The sequence below is a fragment of the Mustela lutreola genome, chromosome 9 (assembly GCF_030435805.1).
Source record: "Mustela lutreola isolate mMusLut2 chromosome 9, mMusLut2.pri, whole genome shotgun sequence".
Taxonomy (NCBI): domain Eukaryota; kingdom Metazoa; phylum Chordata; class Mammalia; order Carnivora; family Mustelidae; genus Mustela; species Mustela lutreola.
In genome coordinates this window covers 38,528,938-38,551,353 of record NC_081298.1, presented here as the reverse complement: position 1 = coordinate 38,551,353, position 22,416 = coordinate 38,528,938, and the positions used below count along the sequence as shown (strand labels likewise).

Sequence of the window (22,416 nt, the reverse complement as noted above, 5' to 3'; positions counted from 1 at the left end):
AATATGGTAAATACCATAAGATAGTTAGCAGGAATGGAATCTAGGATTCAATGAGCAATAACCTTGTCTACCCAGATAACTTTTTTTCATATTTCAAACACTTAGGGTTACTTAAAATTGATTAGTTGAACGAAATATTAGCCAATTCAGTGTTTTTACTTCACTCATAGATGACTTGCTGTCCAACCTCTCTTTGAACTGAGAGGTTTAGTTTTGGCTTTGTCTTGTTTTGTGAGTAGGCTGAGGTTGTTAAGAATGATTTTCTTGATTTGAGAATATTATGGACGGTGACTACAGACTGTGGTTAATCAGGTAAGATGGGTAAGAAGAGATAGAACTGGGATGCCTGGGTGGCTCAGTTGGTTAAGCGACTGCCTTTAGCTCAGGTCATGATCCATGATTGAGTCCTACATTGGGCTCCTGCTTCTCCTGTTGACTGCTCTCTCTCATGCTCTCTTTCTCCTTCTCCCCCCCCCCCCCCAAAAAAAGAACTGACCATGAAGAAAAAAAAAATATTTTTTATACTAACATCTTAGAAGATATTCTAGAAAAATACTTATTTGATCCTTTTAAAACTACATAGAGGCATGCTTGCAGATTTTATTTTAGGGATGCCATGGCATATTTCGTTGTCGAAAAATTCACATGGCTCCACCATTTGGAGGTCTCAGGAATATAACTATCTCCATCTTTAGGCTTTCCTTGGAAAAATTTACCAAGACAACCTAAGTGTTATGCAAAATCACAATTTTATTAAATTATGTTCACATGAAAATGCCAGTGAGAATGAGAGGTAAAAATATAAGCAAGGTTATTCTTAATATCGTATGGAAAGATCACATGAAAGTAACAAATAATATTGTGAAAATAATGAATAATGAGAGGAAACGGGCCCAGTCAGTTAGAATATATTATAAAGCTACAATATTTAAAGCCATTTGGGATCTGTATGGGAATAGTTCCATCAATGGAAGAGGATAATCTAGACATAGATACAAAAAAATATGGGTATATAATGTGTGATAAAAATGCATTTCAAATCAGTGGATAAGAGATGAATTTTCCAACAAATTTATGTTGGGCAATTTGTTGACCACTTATGGAAAACAGTGATAAAGCAGGGTCTCCACTGTTGTCCTTATACCAAAATTAATTCTAGGTGGATTAAAGTTTTAAATGTAAAAACAAATTATAAAAGCACTAATAGTAAAAAATGGACTGCTTACTTTCGTAATTTTGGATTAGAGAAAAACGTCCAGCACAGAAGCTGTAAAGGCAAACAGTTGATAAATTTGAACACATAAGCACTAAAAATTTCTCTATTACAAAAAAAGTCATAGGCAAAATCAGAATATATATAACAAACAGAGAAAATATTTACGACATACATGACCAAATACTTATTGCCTTAACACATAAAGAGTTTAGAAAATGAGTAAGGGGGAGGAAAAAAACCTAACAGAACCTGTCAGAAAAATGGATAAAGGAACATTTTGGTTTGGGATTATGTTCAACTAACGTGGCAGAAACCCAGCTGCAGGGGCTTAACAAAATGAGGGCTTTCCTTTTCTCATGTAAGAAGTCTGAAAGCAGTTCAAAGCTGGCACAGCAGCTACACAGTGTGTCAGTAGCCTAGGCTCTTGGTAATCTTTACTGGGTGGCTTTTTTCTTCATGACCATAAGATAGCTTTTCCACCTGCAGGCACTACATCTGAGGTAGACAATAGCACCTAAGACATTATCTGCTAGAAACTCTGCCACTTGACCTGCCAGCAGCAAAATAAATAATTATCAAGACCCCAATACCTGACCCAATACCTGAATTGCTGTTCTCTCACTTGCTTGGATTTTTCTCCTCGAGTGTCACCATCAGGGAAGCTGTCCCTGACCATCCTGATTAAAATGTTCTCTCCCTCTAAACCCAGCTTAGCACTGTATCTCCCTATGTTGCTTGAGTTCCTTTTTTTTTTTTTTTTTTTTTAAGATTTTATGTTTTTATTTATTTTATTTGACAGGCAGAGATCACAAGTAGGCATAGAGGCAGGCAGAGAGAGAGGGAGGAGGAAGCAGGCTCCCTGCTAGGCAGAGAGCCCGATGTGGGGCTCCATCCCAGGACCCTGGGATCATGACCTGAGCCAAAGGCAGAGGCTTTAACCCACTGAGCCACCCAGGCTCCCCGAGTTCCCTTTCTGATTATACTGTATATTGTCCATCATGTCATAGTCCATTTGGGGTTCTAGAACAAAATACCACAGATTGGGTAGCTTATTCACAATAGAAACTTAATTTCTCACAGTTCTGGATGCTGGAAATCCAAGATCAGGGTGCCAGCATGGTCAGGTGAGAGCACTCTTCTGGATTGCAGACTTCTCATTATAAGCTAACATGGCAGAAAGGGCAAGGGAGCTTTCTTGAGCTGCTTTTGTAAGGAGACTGATAATTTCCCAAAGGCCCCATCTTCTAACACCATCACATTGGGCATTTTCCATATATGAATTTGGAAGGATACAAACATTCAGACCATAGCACTTGAACACACAGATTTTGCCTTAATCAATCTATACCCAGGGCTCCATACAGTGCTTGACACAGAGTTGATTCTTAATTTTTTTAAAAAAGTGAATATTTATGAAATATGAAATATTTGTTGAATGAATGTTATACTCCTCAAATTTGCATTAATCTAGTATTAATAAGCAATTATGAGTTTATACCACCACTGGGGACAGCTTGCCCAGTCTGGATCCCTGTCTTCCACCACTATCACCATTTTGACCTTTTCTGCCTTTTGACACTCCTGGAGATGGAAGTTAGATGGTAACTAATTGTGGAGCAGAGGTGTTCTCTGTATTTCCCAGGAGCTTGGGGTGATCTGTTAGAGTCTGAGGGTAGAGAATCCTTTTCCTACTTGTTAAAGTTAACATGGAATGTGCCAGGTTGGAAAACTGGAAAATTTTGTTTCCCCTTCAGTGAATCTTCTAGTTGTCGGTGCGCCATTCTCACTTGCTTTCTGTCAGGGATTCACATTTCTCATGTTGTCATTGCTGTGTAGGGTGCTTTGGTGGAATTCTGGATATCTCCACTAGCAGAATGCTTGGCTGGAATATTCAGGAAAGAAAGATAACTACTGATCCTTCTTAAACTGCTTTATGATTTTTTAATGAAGTATAATTGGCATATAACATATCAGTTTTGAGTGTACAACATACTGATTTGATTATATATGTTACAAAATAATGACTACAATAAGTCTAGTTAACGTCTATCATCCCATGGTCAATCTTTCTCCTCTCTTTCTTTCTCCTTCCCCTGCGGGGAAGTTCCCTTGCCTTATATAGGGCATAACAGCCAATCACAGAGGTGTTCACGTGAACAGGAGGTATCTGGGGCTTGTAGGCAGTGGTGGCATACGGTGTTCATGTGACAAGCACGAGGTCACGTGTGGCCAGGGCGGATGTTTTTTAGGCTGTCCGTGCTGCTCAGGCTATGTAGCCGGTGCCATCTTAGGGGCATGACCGGCGCCATCTTGGGGGCATGACCCCGACATATAATTGCATTTTTTTTTCTTTTAAGGCCTCTTGGCAACTTACAAATATACAATACAGTGTTATCAACTGTAGTCAACATGTTGCACATTATATTTCCATGATTTATTTATAACTGCCAGTATGATTTTAGAAGTGTATTGTCTTTTCTCCTTAGCTGACCCTGTGTCAGACTTAAAAAAAATAAAAAACAACCACCAACTCTTGTCGTTTCTAGGGCATATTAGGTGGGTATTCTGTGATTGGTTAAACTAGGAAACAGAAGCTTTAATGGACTCATTTTGGTTTCTTACTTGTTACATTTATGGTAGAGTTAATAAATTTATCCATAGACCGTCTCTGATATGTTTAGGTTCTGATTATAGTTTGGAGTTTTCTGTTCTGAAACAAGTTAACTTTTTCTTTCAAATTATGGAAGTAAGGGATTTCAAAAGGGCTATTGGTCACACTCAACTCTTCTCTTAAAAGAGTTAGGGGTGCCTGGGTGGCTCAGTTGGTTAGACATCTGCTTCTGGCTCAGGTCATGATCCTAAGGCTCCCTGCTCAGTGGGGAGTCCGCTTGTCCCTTGGTCCCTCCCCCTGCTTGTGCTCTCTTTCTCTCTCTCCCAAATAAATAAATAAAATCTTTTTTTTTTTTTAAGAGTTAAATTGGGGTCTTTAAAACTATGTTTAAAAATCACCAGAAAACCATGAATGATCATGATTCCCATGAGTTGTGGTAGAGATGCAACAGGGGGAGTCCTCAGGGTTTGTAGTTAAAGGATCTGGGTCAGTGGGTTAGTATCCTGATCCTTACTTCCTTTTTGTGTTTCTGAAAGCCTGTCATTCACCTCCCTGTGCTTCAGATTATTTCTTTTTTGGCTTGGTTTTTCATCTGTCAGATGAATAAAGTAATAATCATTACATTAGGATTTTTAAGAGAGCAGGAAATGATAGGATGCAGTTAATATACATCTAATAGGATGATTGTGGCAAAGTTATAGACTTCTTTTCAAAGGCAAAATGTAGTGGCAATTTTGTGAAGTGTGTAAACCTGGTGATTCACAGACCTGTACCCCTGGGGATAAAAATATATTATATGTTTATAAAAAATTAAAAATAAAAAAAAATGTAGTGGCACTTTGTAAATGGAGGTAATGCTTCTGAACATTGTGATTGGCTCCTCTCATTATGTTATGTACTTTTCATGTCATTCTGCTTATACTTCACATCCAGGAAAGATTAACTAACTCAAGTGTATCTTTAGGAAAGAGGTCCTTGGTCTTCCAAGAAGTATAAGCTATTATCCTATTTCTGTGTTTGAAGATTATTTATAATAATCTCTCTTGTTCTTTTGGAGTTAGAGGTTTCTGTTTGCGGTATGGAACATTCATTATTCCCCATCCCTTCATTTTCTTGTTCATCAGACTTCAAACCACCATCTTTGTCTCTCTTTTTTTCTATTTCTTTTTCTTGATATGTGTAATTTCTCCAAAAGAAAATGACATTCAAGTGATTTGGCATATAGACTTTAAAAAGAAGACAGCAATGTGCAGAAATGGATTTGAAAGACAGAGGTTCTTTGTTAAAAGTAATGAGATAGTGGACCCCTAACAGCTGCCTTCGGGCTATAGAATCACTCTCTTGATAAATTCTCACATGTTAAAGAGGAAGCATTGTGCCAGGTTTTACAAAAGGAGCGTTAGTGTTTTGTCTTGCTGGCATCAGGTAATGGCTGGTTGCTGCTGTGGGCAGATATGAATCTCTAAAACTAAAAATAATCCAGCCTATTAGACTGTCAAGTTTTTAAATTTTCCTAAATCTAACTGATGCTCCCTGAGAATGTTAAAACTGAAAAAGAGGAAGTCTGTGGTGCTGAAATTTGTCAGGAATATAGTTCTGGAACTGTTGGTAGGCATTACTGTCCATAGAGAGCAATTTCCAACTGTTACTGAAACACCCATCACACCCCTGCCATTGGATTTTTATGAGCCATCAAATCCTCCTTTTTACTAAAGATCATGCTAATTAAGATTCTGGTACTAGCAGTCAATAGTCTATGGATTCATTTTCCCATTAAATTCTCTACTTTAATACTTACAGTGATTTTCCTTTCAAATTCTTCAAATTCTTCATCCTTAGAAATTATGGCACAAATTTAGGAAGTGTCTCCTTTTTTACAGTATGGATTTACAATTTAAATGAATATTCACATTATATACATTTGATCACAGTAACTATTTCTCTTACCATCTATAATTATAATTTCTTTCCGTAACAGTTTTAGACTTGGATATTTAAGCAATCTGTTAGGGACATTATTTTTTAGGGTGAATGAAGCTTAATTTTTATTATGTCTTTATTAATCTTCTTTAGATATTTTATGAAATTTCTTACATATGTATTAATGGAACTTTGGTTTGTCTTAAAATTTTTTTAAGATTTTATTTATTTGAGAGAGAGAATGAGAGAGAGAGAGCATGAGAGGGAGAAGGATCAGAGGAAGAAGCAGATTCCCTGCTCAGTAGGGAGCTTGATGTGAGACTTGATCCTGGGATGCCAACATCATGACCTGAACCGAAGGCAGTCACTTAACTAACTGAGCCACCCAGGCACCCCTTATTTTATTATTTTTTATGCCAGATTACCTAGATGGGTGTGAAAGCACCTAACACAGTGCCTAAAATGTCACTCCATGTTAATTTTTCTTTTCTTATTGGGAAGAATAATAAATAGTGTTTCCTTATATACAGAAACTGTTTAACGTTTTGACTTGGAAAATTGATACCCTATCACCACTACTGAATGTTAGTTGAACACTGGTTCTGGCTATTGTGAAAGGTTAACCAAGTAGATACAGTAATAGATCCTGTTCAACATGACAGTTTTGGAGAACCAGCAAAATGCTGAAGTGTCTTCCTACCATCACTGTTACTACCACCAAATGTTTTGATAGCTCTTAAGAGGTTGCAGAGTTCATATGTATAATTCAGTCCTTAAAACAACCAGAAAAAATATCTTTTAATATCCATAATTTATAATTTAAGAAGCTGAAGCATAGATTTTGGGGGAAAAAAATGTCTTTCTTAAGAATGCATGGTTGCTACCCTAAGACTCAAAACAAGGCCTTCTGTGTGAGTATTTTCTTTTAAGTATCACAATGATAATATGAAATCTGAGTACTTTCCATGAAAAATTGGAAATCTTCAAATATAACTAATCATTGTTTCATTAAATTATTGAATGGATGCATACTGAGAGTGAGGAGTCCTGATGTAGCTTCCATGGTGCCTTGGGAGCCCCATCTCCCTTCTCTGCATTAATATCCTGTCTTGCCATCTTCAGGGCCACACTGCAGTGGTGTAAGTGGGAAGATATGTGCGTATATGTATGCATGTGGTGTGTTGAGGAGTTTGGGGATAGGAGAAGGCAGTGAATAAGTGGAAGCATTTCATTAGTCCCTAAGGGTGCTTTAAAGGTGAGATATCCTCACCCCAGAGAGCTGTGTCTGTATAAAAGGCACTGAAGATAAATTCCGTTCATGGGGAGAAAGGGATTCAGGAAGAATAGTTCATTACAGTGGGCCCAGGGGGAAATCTTGGAGAAATGGAATACAGGAAGTCCAGTTTGGCGAAAGCATTTGGTGTGTAAAAATAAATAGGAAGATAAAGTAGGGAAGAGAGAGGAGGACTGGTGCCAGGCTAAGGTATTTGGACATTGTTCTATGGGCACTTGGGAACCATCGAAGGTTTTTGAATGGTGTAATGATGTAATCATAGCTGGGATGTATGCTTCTTACTAGAGTAAACTTTGATATTTCTGTTTCCCATGTCCCCATATTCATTCAATGAATAGCCCTTTTGGTTCTACTTGCAGAATATATCCCAGACTCAGCTTCTACTGACAGTCTCCAATACTAGGAGGCTCACCTCAGCAACTGTTATCAGTCAGTTGGGCTGTCACTGCACCTTCTTTAGTGACTTGCTTCTTACATGCTTGCCCTGCCAATCTGTTTCATACTACAGAGTAACCTTTTAGAAGTGTAAACAAGAACTGTCATTTTCCTGGTTAAAGATTTCCTCATCTTTTCATCACACATGCAGTTATAAAATCCAGACTCCTTGTTGTACCCATAAGGGCTTTTGCAACCCTATATGACCTGGTCCTGCCTCTCTTTGAATTTATGTTCTGCCCTCTCCCCTCTCCCTCACTCAGCTCTTACCACTCTAGTCTTGTGTTTCCTAAACATCCAGGTTCCTTCTCACCTTAAGGTCTCTGCATTTGCTTGCTCATCTGTCTGGAATGTTCTTCCCCCAAGTCTTCACATGGTTAGCTCCTTAACTAAGGAGACTTTTTCTGACTTTTGATGTGAAGTAGCCCCTGCTCAAGTCATACATTCTATCATTTACCAGCATTCATTTTCTTCACAGTGCTTATCAGTAACTGGATGAATTTCTTCATTGACTTGTAAATGTACTTGTCCTCAAACCTGTTCAACTAGATATAACAGCTGTTGGAATGTGAGCTTATCCAGAGTTTCCCATTCCCTGAGAGGCATTGCTGCAAAGCAAGCAAGGACTATGGGCTCAAAGAGTCATTAGGGAAAACCACATACTCTGCTCAACTGTAGCATGCCTATGGCAAGTCATTGAACCACTCTGAATGTTAGGTTCTTCATCACTACTGTGCTGGGAGAAAAATTTTCCTCTATCCTTCAAAGATTCTTCCAGCTGGTTTAAGGATTAAATTGATATGAGGCTGGTTTACAGGAGAAAGTTAAATTTAATTTCATAATACTGGAACACCTTATACATGACAGGTTCAAAGACAGAAAGGTACAATGACGTATTTCTGTCATGCTGAACTAAGGAATGGGATAGAGGCCTGGGGCTTTAAAGGGGAGGAGGACAATTCATAGGCAGTAAGAAGACAGATGTTTGGTAATTAGATATTTGCCCTGCCATACTGATGGGTTGCTCAGATAAAATTTATTCCTAGTGATAATTCTAATTCTAGGAAAAAACCCCAACTTAAATTCTTCTAGGTAGTTAAGGATGAGGCAAAAGTTTCTTGGGCCTGCAGGGTCTTGGTTCCTTTCAGCTCAAAAGAGTCCACATGCCAAAATGAAACATTTTGGGGAGATTTACTCTGACCCCCTTCAGTGGCTCTGAAAACTAAACTATAGAACATGAAAGCATGGAACCAAGCCCTCATGCAGGGTCGTTTCTCAATGATTGTGAATTTCCCGTCTTCTTCCCCCTTCTTTAAGAGGCTGAGGATTAAAACATTTACTCCAGTTCCACAGTTTAACTTTGTGTTGTTTTTCTTTACAAGGCAAAACAAGTAAGTGGTTTAAAAAGACAAACAATACCCCCAGACTTAAAATGAAAATGAATGGTTCCCTGTTCCAACTCCAGTCCCCTTTTCCAGCTTCCTCTCCCCCAAGGCTACTACTTTTAACTCTCACAGCTATTTCTTTTAGAAGTTAAATCTGTAATTCAACATAACACACTTGTACTACTGTTCCTTCAGTTTCCAATTATAGATATTATTTATATATCAAATAAGATATCTTCATATTCATACCAGGAAAGGCAAGGATTTAATTCTCCTATATTTCCAACCCCAAACCTACCCATACTACATAGACCATTCCTCTTTTTGATGTACTATGTTCCCCCTCCCTTTTTTATTCTAGCTTGTCAGTTTTGTGAGTTTTTATTCTTGACTCCAGCTATTGGCATCTGCACTATGTGGTGTACTGTGATGCTGTTTCCTTTCTTACACAAATTCATATTTTTTCTGCAGTTAATACTTGCCTCATTGTTTGCGTTTCTTTTTGTTGTTGTTGTTGTTGTTTTATACCAGTCACTCTTGATTGTCAAACTTCCCTCAAAATCTGAAACATTTCCTGTCAATAAATTCAAACCCAACATATATTTTGTAAGTTTGATTTATTTTCCCCTTGGAAATATCTTTCCAGCCTCCTCTGGCTTCCTCCTCCAATTTGGACTGTCCACTTTCTAAACCTGCTGCATAGTGCCATCTGGGAATATTTTTGTGTTTTCTTGTTTTGGATTGCCTGTTTCCAGATCTGATTTTCTTTTGCATTATGTACCCTATTCCTTCACTTTGCCAAGGCACGTTCATCCTACCGCTTTCTGAGAAAGTATGTGGGAAGTAAATTCTTTGAGACTTTGTAGAGCTTTATTCTATTTTCACACTTGACTGACATTTTGGCCTCATATAGAATTCTTGGTTGGAAATAATTTTCCTTTATCATTTTGAGGAAGGTGCCTTCTGATATTCTAGTTTGTTGAGAAATTTGATCCCATTATGATCCCCTTCCTTTCCATATGACTTTTTTTTTTTTTCCACTTGGAAGTTTTTAAACTTTTATTTCTTTCTTCAATATTTTGATATTTCACAATGATATACCTCCATGGCAACTACATGAGTTGTTCTGGGATGTTTATGAGCCTTTTTAGTCCAGACACTTACCTTTCAATTCTTAGAAATGTTTTTGAATTATTTCTTTGAAATTTCATTTCTTCTATGCTCTTTTTTTTTTTTCCCTTTAACTCCTATTATTCAGATATTGGACCTTCTGGACTGTTCTTGTGATTTCTTGCACTCTCTCTCTTTTTATTTTTTCTTTCCTTTTGCTCAGTTGATTTCCTAAGTTTTCTCTGTGTTGCTTTTTAGTTTTGATCTCTGTCTTCTCTAGAGCCTAACTGAAACAACTAGTGATCCTAGGTAATCTATACTTCTTTAACAGTTAAATACCAAAGAGTTGAACTGAAAACCTTCTGAATGAGTCATACCTGTCATCTGAAAGCCATCACTATAAGGCAGACTTTTTTAGGGTCTCTCAGGTAGGTCTTTATTCTTAAGCTAGTTGTGTGGCTGAAAGGGAATTTTCCAGTCTTTTGTTTGGAGGATGTCAGCCTGACTTCTTGTATCCTGGGAGCCTCTAGATAAAGGAGCTGGTTATTTCACTGTTGAGCATTAAGACTTCCACTTCCATATCCTGTATTCACTGTGGAGCCTCCCTTCTGCCCTGTGCTGAGTCTGATGCGCCCAAGACTCAAGTCCTTCTGTTTCTTCCTCTCTAGAGATTAAATATCCTGGCATCTTCTGGGTTAGGAAGAAGTAGCTTCCTCTCTATGCAGGAATCTGAGGCTTTAGATCAGGGGTTGGCAAACTATCACTGAAAGGGCCAAAAAGTAAGGATAGGTCCTTTTGGACACTCTAAACCAGTCATCTTCATTTTGGTCCCACCCTGTATCCCTTCTTTTTGAGTTTCTTGATAAAATTGGGTGATTTCTTATGGGTACCTCCCCCCAACCCAGTTTCAGCCCTGTTCCACCATGAAAGCTTAGGTTTCTCTAGGTCTACTAGGTGAACCAACTAATGTCCATCTTCTTTTCATTTTCTAAAAGGTCAGTTGTTGTTTTTTTTTTCTCATTTGCCTTTCTCTCTGTCCTCATTTGGTCATGCCTTTGTAAGGAGTGGAGATAAATATATGTGTTTAATTTACTAAGTTTAACCAGAAGCTTCCCCAAATCCAATTTGGTTGGTTTTTATTTTTACTACTTTCTTTGATAGTGCTTGGGTTAATTTTGCATTTGTTCTCCATGTGCTTACTTGCTATGCCAGATGTTCAAAGAAGATGTCCTTGGGGAGGAAAAATGAGGAGTTTTAAAGTGTAGTGTTCTTGAGATGCTCACAATGGTTCAGTGTGTGAGATCCTAAAGAGGCCTGGTTGTTTCTAACCACCAAGCTCTTATAATAGAAATACAGTTTCACCTTATTTGTGTAAACCATAAGGATCATTTTTAAATGTTTGTAATAAAGTTTGTGACTTATTGTTTAAAATTCAATTTAAGGTAGTAAATCAAAGCTTTTGGTGGCATGTCCCTGACAGCAGGGAGAGCCTGGTAGGTGATCCCTAAGAGCTGATCAAAGAGACTTGCTGAGCATTTTTTCCTGTATTTGTGTTTTGGTCCTTTAATCTGGTAGTGTTTCCAGTTCCATTCTGAATACTGTAATGCACACTTCACCCCTACTCAAGTCTTCTTGGCAGCATCTGGGATTGTCTTTGCCAAATGGCCCCTGTTCGGGCATAAGCCTGCATTTGCCATCAAGCCTATACAAGGCAAAAACAATGGTGGTTGTCAGAAAATGGGCATCTTTCAAGATCTTATTCATACCACATTTTTGTTCTTATAATCAAATAAAAATTGAAAATAAAAAAAAGTAAAATTCATGAAAAAATGACCATTTGCCATTCTTGTCTAGGTTCACCTTTCCTGGCCAGTGAAGATGGCGTGCTTGGAGGAGTGATTGTTCTTCGAACTTGCAGGTGTTCTGCAGAATCTGACTCCTCCCAAGATAAGCAGACACTTCTAGGTGAGCTGGACATATACCTTATGTGTGTGTCTTTCTCTTTCATTTCTTCAAGATATGGAAAGAATTATGTCCTTAAGTTAATAATGTTAAGGTATGGGAAGGCCAGAATGCTCTACTGGTATCTACACATGTCTATTCTTCTGATCTTTTTGCATAGGTAAACATGTAAAAGATGAATATTCATTTTTAAATGTATGCTTAAAGCATATTTTTCAAATGGGCTTAGAACCTAGGACCTTTATTAAAGTCGAATATTAAGAACATTGAGACTGTGTATTTATTTCCCGCTTGTTCCACACAGCACTGGTAACCCATAACAGCATACACAGTAACAGACATAGAAAGAAGCTTCTTACTGTGTCCCCTCCCAAAACGGAATCAGAACCATGTGAAGAGCTACTGGCCTAGGAATCTTTTTTGGCTCCATCGCTTATTAGCTATGATGCCTTTGTGCATTGGGTCTTACTGTTCTGTGCCACTTCCTCTTCTGTAAAATAAGGACATCTGCCCTACCCTCTCATAAAGCTGTGGTGAAGAAGGGTCAAGTGAGTGTTTTGCAGATTTGCAGATGTCCATCCAGATGTGCAGTTTTGTGTCTAGCCAAGTGTACCACTGGGGTTAAAAACCAGCCAGTCTTCCATTTTCCAAGACACAAACCTGTGGACTAATTCTTCCCATAGAAGGCCCTTTTTCTAATCCATTCATCTGTTATTTTTAATTGACTTTTTAATTAATTATATATATTTTCAGGAAAGTACACGACTTATAACTGCAACTGCTTGATAAATTATTATAAACTGAACCCACCCATGTAAGCAGCACCCATATTAAAAGCAGAACTTCATCATTAACCCCAGGCCCCCAGATAACTCACCCCCATTCTTTATCTCTCCAAAGTGAACCACTATGCTGACTTCTGACACCATGATTAGTTTCTCTGGGGTTTGTATTTTATATAAATGGAACTACATGTATCTGATGTGCATGTTGTATGTGGCAGTAGTTTGTTCATTTTTATTGCTGTGTGGCATTCCATTATACTGATACACCACTGTGTATTTATCCATTCTTCCGTTAAGTATTTTTTTTAATATAAGTATTGTAGCTCATCAATAGGAACTGTTGAACTGTAGTTCAACCCTTTCTATAAATTTTCTTACAGAAGATGTGAGAGGTGCCTGATCTATATTGTATGATTATTGTGAATTACTGTAGTACAAGTGAGTCTGTAAATTAGAAAACCAAGAATTTCTTATGAGTGTAGAAAAGTAGTTTTTCTATAGAAGCTGAAAGAGCTTTCATAAAAATTTCGCCCAATTTCCTCAAAGGGGAGGAAAAAAGCACTTTGGATTCTGACTACTAACCTCATCTCCCCGCCCCCCCCTTTTCTCTTTCCATCCACTATACTTGGTACCCAGGTTGCTCCCAAGAAATGTAGTTTAAATGACTGTCTTTGGTTAAACCAAGACAAATTAGCCATTTGCTTCTTTGGTATCTTAATTATTGTTGAATCCTTTGAAGAAATATTCCATGCTTGCATAGAAGGGAGTTTGTAGGAGGATGTACCTGGGCCTTCCATAAAAACAGAATAATCCTTAGTACTAGTTATTAAAACTGCTTTATAGACTATTCCTAGGATGGATTATCAGTTCTCTACTGAGCCTGGACTCTTGCCCATTAGAGTTAATCCTGAAAATTGTAAGTTTTTTTTGTTTTTCATTTTTGGTGGTGTAGTATAGAAATGCATATTTAAGGATAAATCATAGAATTTGAAATCATGTCAAATACTTTCAATCACCAAGGTAGTAATTTGTAAACTGATTTTTACTCTCTGTTTTAAGAAGAAGAATGAAATGTAAAGTGTGAATTTCTAAAATAAGTGAAATCTTGCCATTTGTTAAAACTAACTAGAGGCTTTAATGTTTGTGAAGTTTATCTACTAAAACCTTGTGAACATAGGCTAGTATCAACTTATAGATGACACCAACTACATGGATTGGATTTTTACATTTGTTCAAAAGAGTAATCTATGTACAAAAGGATAGGAGAGGAGATGTGAAAGTCACCATGGTCACCCCAGACCCAGAGCCACCAGTCTCTGGTTCTGGTTATTCTTGTTGAAAACATGTTCATTCTATAGAATAATTTCATGCTTCTGTTTCTTGATTGGTCAATAGTTTGTGACTCCTTTTGGGGGAAAATAAAATTGAAAATGTAGTTCAAACCAGTTTCAACCCCCCCTTCCTCTAGACTTTTGTTAGACTTCTCCTCTAACTTGAAATCATAAATTTAATTTTATCGCAACTGTAAAATACTATTTCTTTCTTTCTTTCTTTTTTATAAATAAATAAATAAATAAATTTTATTTATTTATTTGACAGGCAGAGAGGCAGGGGGAGAGAGAGAGAGATAGATATGGGAAGCAGGCTCCCTGCTGAGCAGAGAGCCCGATTCAGGGCTCAATCCCAGGACCCTGAGATCATGACCCGAGCCTAAGGCAGATGCCTAACCCACTGAGCCACCCAAGCGCCCCATGTAACATACTATTTCCCAATTTATTTCTTGATTCCTCAACTTCAGACAGTCTCTATCAACCATACCTCACCTCTTTGACTATGTAAGTTCAGGAAAGTTCATGTGTTCTTCTTTTTTCTTTCTTCCTTACTCCCAAACCTCACCTCAATCTCTAGCAATATTGTCATGGTTATTAACATCCACATTCTGTACTATACCTAACTCGTTTTCTACATCTTGATTAGAGGTTCTGAATAGTGCCAATTAGTAACGAGCATTGGCAGTACCAAAACTATATATTATTCACTGCAGATCCCAGTAGAAGATTGGACTCATAAGAAAATAAGAGTCTGTCATAAACCTCTGCCTGTAAAAGAATATTTCAAACATCAAGGTCAAATGGATTCTCCCATGCTATACCCTGTCAGTTGCTCTGAAGCAAGCCACAACCTAATTTGCTTCATGTTTGAACCATGACTTCTCATTTATTGCCTTATAAAACCCTCATGAAAGTTTAACTTTACAAACTCATTGGCTCTGTAATGCTTAGTAATATCTAGAAACCAAGAGAGCTCAGAAGTCATTCTTTTCTATAGTCCAAATAAGATAATTCCCAAAATCAAAACAACAACAACAACAATTGGATTACTGTATATTGGTCTATCATTTTTTATCTGAAGAATAGTATAATTAAAATATTCTCTACCTTGAGCTTTTTCTGTGTCCACTCTCTTTTCTGAAAATCGTAAGTAGTGTTTCCGTAACACTGTAAGAGCAGTTTCAATCAAACCCCACTGTCACTTGGTGGAGTTTCCAGAAATCCATTACTGAACCTCTCCTCTTGACAAATATATCAATTAAAAGAGCCCCAGTAGGCCACTTCAAGGGTGGGATGACTCAAATACAGGGCACTTTCAAGGTTTATCCTCTGTTCACTGATTCATGAATAGAATTGGTAAATCTCACGTATGAAGGAATAGTCAAAATCCTCTTGTTTGACCTTGTTACATGTGCTTTGTTCATAAATTGTTTGCAAGAGGTGGAGCTTATTCCTCTCCCTTGAGACAATCTTCCAAGGCATAAGAATATGGCAGTGTGATAGTGTGTGACTTCTGAGGCTAGATCAGAAAAAGCACTGTGGCATCCTCCTTATTTTCCCACTCTCGGAAAGACCAGCTGCCTGATGGGAGGGTTTGGGTGGCTGGGTGATGGACACTGGGGAGAGTATGTGCTATGGTGAGTGCTGTGAATTGTGTAAGACTGATGATTCCCAGACCTATACCCCTGAAATGAATAATACATTATATGTTAATATAAAGCCCGGCAGGGACAAAATAAACAGAAAAATAGTAATAAAAGAAAGACCAACTGCCATGTTTTATGGACAGTAAGGCAGCACTGTGGAGAGGTCCACATGGCAAAAAACTATGACCTCTTTCCAATAGCCAGCAAGGCCCTGCGACTTCTTGCTAATATAGCCTCAGCTCTGAATGAATTTGCAGATGACTGCAGCAGCCTTGCACAGATTTCTTGACTGAATCTCATGAGGGAGAGTAGAGTGTAAGTCTCTGAGCAAGAATTACCCAACAAAGCCACTCCTGAATTCTTCACCCACAGAAACTGAGATAGTAAATGTTTTCTGTTTTAAATCATTCGATTTTGGGGTAATTTATGCCAAAATAGAACCTTTTAAATCCTCTCACTGCCAGATAGGCTTCTAGTTAGTCTAAAGAGCTACAGTAACAAATCAAGGTGCTCTGTTGCATTGTTAGGCAGCTGAGACTATCAGATTGCATGAGTAGATTCTGGTTTTCTTCTTTGGGGTCCTCTGAGACAAATGGGATCAGTGCCCTATTTTGCAGTCCCTAGTCACTCTTTTCTAGACTGTCTCATTAACATCCCTGACTGTATTCCTCTCTCACCTTCATACAGTCACAAGACTTCTCTCTCCCTGGCCCAGAGAACCTAATTATGTGCTCAGAAATGGGCAGTTAGGAGAGAAGCATGCCACCCCAAAGTAGAAAGGGCAAAAATGAGAACCTGACCTAATTGTGGCTTAGAGAGACCAAACCCAGGTTCAGAGAGATTGTGGTTAAAAGAAGGGCCACATAGGTATATGTAATTAGTTTACTTTATGTCTAAGCTAAATGTTGAATAATTTTCTCTATGTATTAAAGACAAAACCTGTATCTCTTACTATCACTCTCTGCTTTCAATTTTTCTGTGAGCACACATCTACACTCCTGCCTCTGTTGGTCATTTCCCTAGAAGACAGATGGGAACTACTTAACTTGATGGGAAAGTCCTCCCATGATCTAACCCCAAAATATGCTTTCATTGTCATTTCCAATTTAGTCCTTTCCCTCCACCCAGCCTCAAAGCACCCAGTTCTGGCCATTTCAAATTGCTTGGTCTTCTTCCAGAGAGTCCTGTTTTTTCCTCCGTAACTTTCACATGCTTTTACCTGTGCTTGGAATGCCTTGGGCCAGTTACATTCCTTCTTTAAAGACCGAGGACAGATATGAATCTTCTTGGAATCCTTTGGAAACCCTTTCCCCAGGTGATTTCTTCTTCCTTGTGCTTTTTATTGCAACATGCAATTGGCATCTCTTATCACATTCACTATGACACATCCTAGACGTGTGTTAAAGTGTCTATCCCTCTCCCTAGGCCAGCACCTCTTAAGCTTTTTTCTGAACCCAGTTATTTGACAGGAATAGATCACAGATCTCTGAGCTCCAGTGACTCACATGAAGGATCCAGGTGTTTAAAATATCTTTCCAAGTACTAGAAGATTCCACTGCCCCTGAGAATCACACTACCAGATTGTGAACCATTTGAGGGCCAGGACTGTGTCATATCCAACCTTGTACCCACCTCCATAGTAGGCTCCACTAATTATTTAAATTAACAAATTACATGTCAAATGGAATTTCCTCATTGATTGAAATTTTAAATTGACACTCTTCTAGAAAAATGAAATGTCACATAAAGTATCTTTAAATGCTCTTAAAACAAAACAAAACCCGAACAAAACAGTATGGCTTGGAAATATTGGATAATGATGAGTATCTGGGAACAAGAAGATTTGAACACAGTCAAAATGGATCACAGAAGATAGCCTCTGCAAATAGTCTTATAAAAAGGACAGTTTGGATGTGAATGTATTTGCAACACCCATCCGTCGACCTCCCACTCTCCAGATCATGAGATGCTGGCAAAGCCTAGCCTACAAATCACTGCTTTAACGCAAAGCAAATGCTTCTCCCTGAAATGAAACAGCTGAAAAGAATTAATTTTCTCTCTGCTTTTAGAGAAAAAAAAAAAATATATATATATATATATATAATATATTATATATTATATATATATATATATAATATATATATATTTTACCTGCTGAAGTACAATTACGTGTGCTTTCCAGGCCTGAATGGAAGAGCTTTATTGAGGTTGCTGTATATAGTATGGCAAATAATTGTGTAAACAAAGTCACATCAAGCCTCCCAGTAGAAAAAAGTGAGTCTTTTTCTGTTTTAAACTTGTGATTTGACACAAGTAATTAGGATGTATGCAAATATATGGCATAAACAGCCAATCTCACAATATGGGTGCATTTTTGTCCTTATAGCTTGCCCTCACTGTGCTGGTGAGAGCCTGATAGACCTTGTGAAATTCAGGCGTCCCTGACTCAGAATGGTTGCTAGGAAGCAGTGAGTATGGGGATCAATGAGAAACAGGGTCCAGATGTTTAAGGAAAATCTTAAGCAATTCAGGATAGGAGGCATAGGGGCTCTTAGAGGTAAAAAAGACTGTTTTTGGCCAGTGGCTTCTGTGCTACTGTTGGGAGTCCTTCATCCTAAATAGATGTGAGGCACACAGTTCAGCCTGAGCGTGATTATCTGATGAACACATACGGTGATTGTTAGTCCCCCATTAAGTTCCCCTCACCTTACACAGAGAATAACTCCAGGTTTCTTACTATCCAGAGATATGTTCATTTTGCTGATAATTAAGTGTTGTATGTGATTTTGCTTCCAATTGTCCAGCTACCCCTTCTTTCCCTGTTTTTCCTCTTAACTATGAAATGTTCCATGTATTTTTAAAAGAATGTAATAAATTTTTAAGTTATAAAGGATGATAATAAAATGAACACCTGTGGACCTGCCACCCAGCTTAAGAAGTTGCCCATTACTCATCTCTTTGAAGCCCTCATGTGGGCCTGACTTTATATAAATGGTATGATAAATGGTATGTGATATGATTTCTTCTGTGAGAATTTTTGCCGTATCTTACATAATTACTTGGAAGAATAAGGAATCCTTCTATCATTTTAGACTTAGCTCTAGCAAATTAAACTGCTCTTGACTTGCCAAGTAGAACTTAAATGTGGCATTCCTGCAAAGTTCTTTATCAAGTACTTTTTTTTGTCACTGTTACCAAAACATGCTATGGTTTAAAAATAAAAAATGTTAGATTGAGTTGATGCTTCCTGGGACATTAAAAAGATAAAAGGTCATTTTACTGTAAGTTAAAATTCCAAACCGCCTTCTGGTTTTACTGGCATTAAAATTTTGGCGAGCACCCATAAACACATGCACTTCAAAGGAGCTTCATTCCAGGGACCCCAGCAGTATCACTGATTTCCATTTCATGGCACATGCCACCATGAGCACTTATGACTAGGCATTCTGTTGGGCTCACATGATCATAAAAATAATTCCCAGAGAGAAAGCAAATTAGCTATTGGGTTGGTAGTGGGAAAAGAGATACCAATGGGTGCTTATCTAATGTTAATAACTTGTCTTAGAAATTTAACTAAAACTTTGTTCTCTAAGGGGGTCCAGTGCCATGGTTGGAAGCTTTTTTTTTTTTTTTTTTAAAATTTTTATTTAAGTTCCATTTAGTTAGCATACACTGTTGTATTGGTTTCAGGTGTACAATGCAGTGATTCAACACTTCCATACAACACTGGAGGAAATGGGTAGAAGCTTATCTCTTCAGTGCCTCAGCAATGCTTTGCAATTGTTACATCTTCACTGTAGTCTTGAGATAGAGGCTGATGTTTTGATTCTTTTTTTTTTTTTTTTAAGATTTTTTATTTATTTGACAGGCAGAGATCACAAGTAGGCAGAGAGGCAGGCAGGGAGAGAGGGGGAAGCAGGCTTCCCACTGAGCAGATAGCCCTATGTGGGGCTCAATCCCAGGACTCTGGGATCATGACCTGCAGCCGAAGGCAGAGGCTTTAAACCACCGAGCCACTCAGGCGCCCCTGATGTTTTGATCCTTATTTTAAGGATAAGATGGAGGGAAGCAAATTAAGTAGTTATTCTTAAATGCAAAGTAAATAGGCAGACATGATATTTAAACTTTTCAACAATAGAGCTGCATTAATCTATTGAGGTAGTGCTCTGAGATTTATATATTCCAGAATTAGTTGTTACTTTTAAGAACAAATAGCTATAATCTGCTTTGTTTGCTTTATAAAAGAACTTTTTTCCTTATTTTTTATTTTTATTTTTAAAAAAGTATCTATTTATTCATTTGACAGAGAGAGAACCTGACAGCAAGAAAGGGAACACAAGCAGGGGGAGTAGGAGAGGGAGAAGCAGGCTTCCCGCTGAGCAGGGAGCCTGACTCAGGGCTCAATCCCAGGACCCTGGATCATGATCTGAGCTGAAGGCAGATGCCTAATGAATGAGCCACCCAGATACCCCTACTTTTTTTCCTTTGAATATCACTAATATACTTTTTAAAAATTAGAAATGGATGTTTATCTGTAATTTTTTCTCCATCATGAGAAGCATAGTTCTAGCTATAATCTAACTATGTAGTATTTTTTTGCCACAAAATTTTCCATTTGATATAAAGAATACAGAGATTTATGAATAGATTTATGAATAGAAGTCTAGTGATTATGTAATTCTTATTACTGTGGTTCTCCTAAAACTCTCAGAAAAACATTTTGACAAATTTTATAGTCAATTTTCATCTGCTCAAAGGGTAATAGGGATGACTCTAATATGAAATAAATCCTAAAACAATATTTGTTGAATGAATGAAATCATGTTTCAGTAAAACTTGTTTCACTGAATGCTTTTCTGTTCAGCAGAGAACTTCCATGTTCCAGCCAGTGGCCTCTCTTTCCAGCAGTTTTTAATACAGTAAAATGATAAAAGGGGGGTACCTGGGTGGCTCAGTCAGTTAGATGTCTGGACTCTTGATTTCGGCTCAGGGTTTTGGGATCGAGCCTTGAGTCAGGCTCCACCAGTGGGTAGTCTGCTTGAGATTCTTTCTCCCCTTCTCCCTGTGCCCCTCCCACTACTCATGCACTTTCTCTCTCAAGTCAATAACTCTAAAAATAAATAAATAAAATGATTAAAAAGGGAAGGGAATCAAATTGTCCTTTGAGGTTTATATTACTATTTGACTGACATTCCTCCTTCCTTTTCAGTCAACATCCTTCTTTAGTCTTGAACAAATCACAGTGAGCCTTGGAAAGAAAAAACAGTTCTTTTCTTGGCTTAGTATAACCAGGGCTCTCTAGAACTTCAGTCCCATCCCTCCTACAGTTCAGTGGTGAAAGCTTTTCAGAGAGGTAAGCCAACTCAAAGCTACTTAATGGCCACAGTGGAACACACAAGATATGAATCTTAATGATTCTGTGTCAGGACAGTAAAGCATCCGTGTATGAACCACATTCTAGGTTATAAAGAACTTAACAACCAGGGGGAAAAATCTACAGAGGTAAGAGGAGGCCCTTCTATTTATAGTTCCTCATTCTTCCCATTTTAAAAATGAGCCTATCTTTATTTAATAAGACATAACTTAAAGCACTGTGCAAAATGTCTGAGGATAGGCCATTCCACCTAGAAGCAGCAGCAGCTGACTTGGCAACTATCTAGCCCAAGACGGTTCTGATTTTAAAGTTCTGTTTTCTGTGCAAGAAAGTCTGGGATGTGAAGCCAGGCAGAGGGGTTTTAAATGGGCGTGGGAGCCAGTGCAGCTGGGGGTTGTTAACAACAATTGGAGAACAACAATTTTTTTTAAAGGGGTGGCTGAGAACTTCTCTCTGGCTAGAAAAGAGAATCCGATTGGTAGAGAAAACTTGCTTGCAACCCTAGTAGATCAATTTTGTTTGCTTAAACAGATGACCTATGAATCATTTTGAAAGAGAAAGAGGTCCTGGCAGGGAGCATCTTGCAAGGGGGTGGTGGTGTAGCTTTACTATTAACTACTGAAGGCTGGGATTTAAGTGTCACTAGGAGTCAAAGCCTTGCATAGGGACTAAAAGCTGTCTCATATAGTGAAAGGATGTTAAGACTAAAGTAGAACTACTATGAGCATTATACTTGTGGGTGAATTTATTTATTCCAGTGCATTAAATACAGATTTCCAGAAAAGATAACCTCTAAGATTATGTGCAAATCCATTTCAGATGTGCCTGTAATACCATTAATCTGTCATCTTTTTTTTTTTTAAAGATTTTATTTGTTTATTTATTTGAGAGAGAGAGAGAGCAGGGGAAGGAGCAGGAGAGGGACAAGCAGACTATGTGTTGAGTGAAGAGCCTGATGCAGGGCTTGATCTTACAACCCTGAGATCATGACCTGGGCCAAAATCAAGAGTCCATTGCTCAACTGACTGAGCCATCCAGGAGCCCCTAAACATGTCATTTTTGAGTAGCACATGAACAGCACATCCCACTTAACCCTTTCTCTGGCATGGGAACGGGGTTGGGTACTATTGGCCTTTTTTCACATCACACTTATGTAATATGATGTGTTGTCAAGTCACTTGGTAGAGAAGAGCTTGCCAAATCCCTGTGACCATCTTTCACATGTTAAACCCATTCAGGAATCTATTTTAGCATGGCTTTGGGGGCTCTTAAAGTTTTCTGATGGAGATCTTTTCATGGTCTGGCCATTTTCGGTAGCCTCACAATGCCTGGGCTTTGGCTTTCTTT

At 38.1% G+C, this 22,416-nt stretch overlaps 1 protein-coding gene across 4 annotated transcripts in view; it reads left to right on the top strand.

The window, feature by feature from the left end:
* Window positions 1-22,416, top strand: part of TASP1 (taspase 1) — a 272,025-nt gene that overhangs the window by 196,708 nt on the left and 52,901 nt on the right. For all 4 annotated transcript variants that reach the window (XR_009344681.1, XR_009344682.1, XM_059134054.1 and 1 more), the window contains one exon: window positions 11,826-11,936. Coding sequence is in view for 2 of the 4 variants with exons in the window: in XM_059134054.1 (XP_058990037.1) it covers window positions 11,826-11,936 (111 nt within the window). In the remaining 2 variants the exon portion in view is untranslated. The remainder of the gene's footprint in view (window positions 1-11,825; window positions 11,937-22,416) is intronic.